The 4,962-nt window shown below is 42.6% G+C and overlaps 1 protein-coding gene across 1 annotated transcript; it reads left to right on the top strand.

Annotated features, from left to right (window-relative positions):
• The first annotated feature begins 3,207 nt into the window (after positions 1-3,207).
• LOC106299064 (proline-rich protein 3-like) lies at positions 3,208-4,637 on the top strand. The gene is made up of 2 exons (XM_013735196.1): positions 3,208-3,968; positions 4,079-4,637. The coding sequence occupies exons 1-2, from the start codon at positions 3,251-3,253 to the stop codon at positions 4,402-4,404; spliced, it is 1,044 nt and encodes a 347-aa protein (XP_013590650.1). The 5' UTR covers positions 3,208-3,250; the 3' UTR covers positions 4,405-4,637.
• The last annotated feature ends 325 nt before the right edge of the window (positions 4,638-4,962 follow it).

Consider the following 4,962-nt stretch of genomic DNA (forward strand, 5'->3'; position numbering starts at 1 on the left):
TCCCTTTCCTTCGCCTTTCGGGTGACTCTGGGGTTTTCTGTGGAGCTTATCTAATGCTGCCATTTCCTCCTCCAAGGTAATGTATCTAGAGGCCTTATGGAGGGCGTCATCGATAGTTGGAGGGGGATTTAGCGTTAGCTCCGAGAAGAAACCTGATTTATACCAGAGACCTCTCCTAAGAGCCTGAATGGCTACCTGATCGTTGGGATTCGAGAGTTTAGTTCTTACTGCTCTGAACTTTTCGATGTAGACTCGCAGTGAGTCTCCCAGTCCTTGTCTGATCTTCCAGAGGTCAGCCTCAGACGCTTGTTTCAGGATGTGAGTTGAATATTGCTTCATAAAGGCGTTAGCCAATTGATCGAAACTGTCTATAGAGTTCGGCTCGAGGCTGGAGAACCATTCGAGAGCTGTTCCGATCAGGTTTTCGGCAAATGTTCTGCAATATCCTGCATCACACTCTTCCTTTGTGAAGTGAGCTTTAACGATAGCTAATCGGAAGGCTCTTAAATAGGCCTTTGGGTCTGCGTTCCCATCGTATTCAGGAATCTTAATTTTTCGAGTATCTCTTATGTAAGAGTTGGCAATTCTATCGGTGAACGGAGTTCCACGAGTCTCCTCAATTAAGCTCTCGATTTCGGGAGCTGAGCTCGTTACCTTGTGAACTTGAGCTCCCAATTTCTGGAGAGCTGCGTGGGTTCGCTCCATGTACCTGCGAATTGCGTCAGGTCCCTCGAAGGGGAGGACATTTGGGTCATTATCAGATACTCGGCGAGCAGGTTCCTGGTGAGACCGAGCTCGGTCGTCTTCCCAGCTAGCTGGCGAAATAGGTCGCTCATTGGTCCTTAGGCTCCGAGCGAGGTTAGTGCGGAGAGCTGCAGGATCAACATCCGTCCTTTGGTATTCGTCTGTGCTTGGGGTTGAAACCCTAGCTTGAAACACTGAAGCTGATGTTCTGGCCCCGGACGGTATGTTGGTTCCTGCTCCAGACCCGGAAGGAGGTGGCGGTGGAGGCAAACGGGTGCTCCCACCGGTGTTTCGATCAGGCATGGAGCTAGTTGTAGCTACATTGCTCCCCATGGTGCTGGTGATAGGAGGGGTAAACGCAGGAGCTGTCCTAGCGCGAGGCGTTTGGAAAGCAGGTTCCTGCCCTTCTGCACCTGGGCTATCAGGGGAGAAGTTCAGGCGCTCTCTAGGGAAGGAAGGGTCAGCTAACCGTTCATGGAAAGTGACTCCTCTTCCCTGGTGGACGGACGGTTGGGTCGTTGCGGATTGAGATCTGGTTATCTCTTCGAACTGTTGCTGCCGTTCGGCTAACTGTTGCACCGTTCGCTCGGTCTCTTGAGCTTTGTCCACTAACTGGAGCATCATCCGACGGATCTCAGAAAGCTGATCTTCCGTTTGGTTCGGAGCGGATTGATGCGATGGGTTATTGAGGGCTGAGGACCCAGAGTTGGTCCCTCCGGAGGCTCTCGGGTTATTTGCCCCCGGAGCAGTGCGATTCGGTGAGCTATTGCTCTGTTTCGATTGATCGGGGTTAGATGGATTCGTTCCGTCTAATGGATTCATCCTTTAAGCTTTAGAGAAAGGGATTCGATTATTTGTCCCCACAGACGGCGCCAATTGTGAGAGACAAGGTTTCACTTCTTAGATTTAGGTTAGGTCAAGAGAGATGAATGAGAATCGTGGGCTGAATCCCGTAAATAAACTTGAAGAATGAATATGATTTTATTGATGAGTTGAAAGATGATGAATACAAAGGAATGTATCTTGAGATGACTGCTAAAGAATACGTAATGCTTTTAATCTAGTACAAAAGTTGATATATGGAAAAGAGATGGCTTGTCTTTTATCTTCTCCATCTTTATATAGTCTAGGTTTCGTTGGCAACCCTTCAACTGTTCTCCGAGATATTCGGCTTCAATTACGGAACTCGCTTTAGGCTCCTCTTGACCAAGTCTCTTAAGGTGTTAGCTCACTTTCTGTCGTGACCTCTGCTATGATGTCTCCCAGGTCCAGTCGTCAGCTCGGCTCTCAGCTCCCTTTGTTATGATGGGCTTATCGCAACCCACATGCTAGCTCACGCTTACCGGTACCTCACCTGAGGGTCATGTTCGGGTCCAACACATTATACCATGAAAATCTCAAATTATCAAATTGATATCTTACTCATCAAGAAAGCAATACCTTCATCTTCATCTTCATTTTCTAAAAATCATTTCTGAGACATCAAATTAGTTAAAAGATAATCATAAACTCAAAACTAAACTTTACTTTAGTTTAGTCAATCAATGAAACCTTACTCTAGATTTGGCTAGCACACCGTGTGGCTCAAATTTTCTGGATATCTTACAAAACTACCATAGATTTATATATATGTAACAGTATAAATGCAAAGATTGGAGTGTATCTACATATTCACCTTCGCATTTCGACAAATATAAATGAATTTCTCATTCAAAATCAAAAGTTTTATTAATGATAAGAAAGATATAAATATAAAGTTCAAAGGAACTAATCTTTGTGTCTTAATACACTTTATATATAGATGCCTTACTATATGCAGACAAGCATGCTACTAATCATTATGATTAACTTTCTCTACGGTTTATTGTAATTTATATTGACATGTAAACACACAAAAACATAACACGATCAAAACACTACCAACGAAAAAACGATGGTATTTATTAAAACGTAAAAACCGATCAACTACAAAGTACAAACCAGTTACATATAATGGAATTTATAATTGAGATTGATGGGAGAATAAAATGTAAGCTAAGTTACTAATAAAACCACATTCTGTGATCAAAGAAAAGAAGAAGGTATTATCAGCTAAACTTGCAAGTTGCAACTTTGGTTTAGGCCTCCCATGAATCAGATAAATAGCTCATCAACTTAGCTGGGAATATTATGAAGGCCTCTCAATTTCTAATTATTAGTTAATGAACCTATCAAAATCTCTGACCCAATTAATGTCCTTTTCAGTTCTTCTGTACCTTTCGGCCGGCACCGTGTGTATGTTGTAAATGGGGAGCATGTTTTTGATCGTGCATCACACTAAAATGAATCGTAAACCTGATTTTCGACTATTCACCATTGATGATAGCATTAAATATTCTTATAAAATTCATCAGTACTCGTTAACATTTTCATATAAAATCCCATTATATCAAATCCTTTTTCTCATCCTACTTCAAACACAAAAGACGAGGTAGCATAAGGCAAAAGGTAGGCCACGTTCTCTACAATGGCGATAACACGCGCCTCCTTGGCCATTTGCCTCCTCCTCTCTTTGGCCACTATAGCCACCGCCGATTACTACTCCCCCTCAACTCCTCCGGTTTACACCCCACCAACCCACAAGCCTACACTCCCACCTCCGGTTTACACTCCACCAGCTTACATACCAACCCACCCACCTCCAGTTTACACTCCACCGGTTCACAAGCCAACCCTTCCACCTCCGGTTTACACTACACCGGCTCACAAACCCACCCTTCCACCACCGGTTTACACACCACCCACATACAAGCCAACCCTCCCACCACCGGTTTACGCTCCACCCACATACAAACCCAAACCCACCCTCCCACCTCCAGTTTACAAGCCTACACTCTCTCCTCCGGTCTACACTAAACCCACTATCCCTGCTCCAGTCTACACTCCACCAGTTTACAAGCCAACTCTTTCCCCTCCGGTCTACACCAAACCAACTCTTCCACCTCCGGTTTACACTCCACCAACATACAAACCCACCCTCCCACCTCCAGTTTACACTCCCCCGGTTTACAAGCCAACTCTCTCTCCCCCGGTCTACAAAAAGTCTCCGAGCTATTCTCCTCCAACTCCTTATGTCCCAAAACCAACCTACACTCCACCCACCAAACCATACGTCCCAGAGATTCTTAAAATTGTTGATGGCATCATCCTCTGCAAAAACGGTTACGAAACCTACCCAATCCAAGGTATAAATACATACTCAAGCTTCCCTAATAAAGTATCTATATATAAACAACAAATTACTAATAAAAAAAATGTTACTAATCTGAAAACTCGTTTAATTAAATTTATGTAGGAGCAAAGGCCAAGATTGTGTGCTCCGAGCCAGGATCATACGGACAGAGCAAGAAGGATGTTGTGATCTACAGCGATCCAACTGATTCTAAGGGATACTTCCATGTGTCGTTGACCATCAAGGACCTACTTCACTGTCGTGTCAAACTCTACACATCTCCTGTCGAGACTTGCAATAACCCGACCAATGTCAACAAGGGTCTCACTGGAGTTCCATTGTCGATGTATGGATACCGTTACCACTCTGACAAGAACTTGAAGATCTTTAGCGTCGGACCTTTCTACTTCACTGGTCACAAGGCTGCTCCAACCACTCCCAAATATTGATCATGATCTCATCATTATAGTGACGATCTTGCATGCATATTACATATGAGAGGTCACATTAACCAATTTATTGTCTGAAAACTTTTCCCTTCCAAATGTTATTTTGTTTCTTTGTACCGATTCTATTTGATTCGTTGCATTACTAATGCAATCTATCTTTTTGGTTATGTTTTCTTCAATTTTATTTAATAAAATTGTAAGAGTAAAATTGTAAGAGTAACATATTCATATGATTAAAGCGACTGCTTATATATATACATATATAAAATATTAATAATAATTGTTTGTTGGTGATAAAAGTTACTTTGAGATTGTTTGTAATTTTGTGGCTATTATGTCGACTCGTGTCTAGTGAATGCATAAACAACGATTTGTCTATCTTTATAGACCAAAATAAACAATAGTTTACAAGTCTACTAGCTAGTCAGTAACCATAGATTGATTTGCACGGTATAATAATTAAAATAATTAAGTGTCTAGTATATATTGCAGTTCCGAAAATCACGAAAAGCACAATGAATCAGCACCATGTTAATCATGCAGCCAAGTCTCGCCCTT

Source organism: Brassica oleracea, chromosome C6 (genome assembly GCF_000695525.1).
Source record: "Brassica oleracea var. oleracea cultivar TO1000 chromosome C6, BOL, whole genome shotgun sequence".
NCBI classification, from domain to species: domain Eukaryota; kingdom Viridiplantae; phylum Streptophyta; class Magnoliopsida; order Brassicales; family Brassicaceae; genus Brassica; species Brassica oleracea.

Coding starts and splice junctions, on each gene's coding strand:
- LOC106299064 (XM_013735196.1), top strand. CDS start 3,251: ATGGCGATAACACGCGCCTCCTTGGCCATTTGCCTCCTCCTCTCTTTG. Junction 3,969..4,078: donor CGAAACCTACCCAATCCAAG/GTATAAATACAT, acceptor AAATTTATGTAG/GAGCAAAGGCCAAGATTGTG.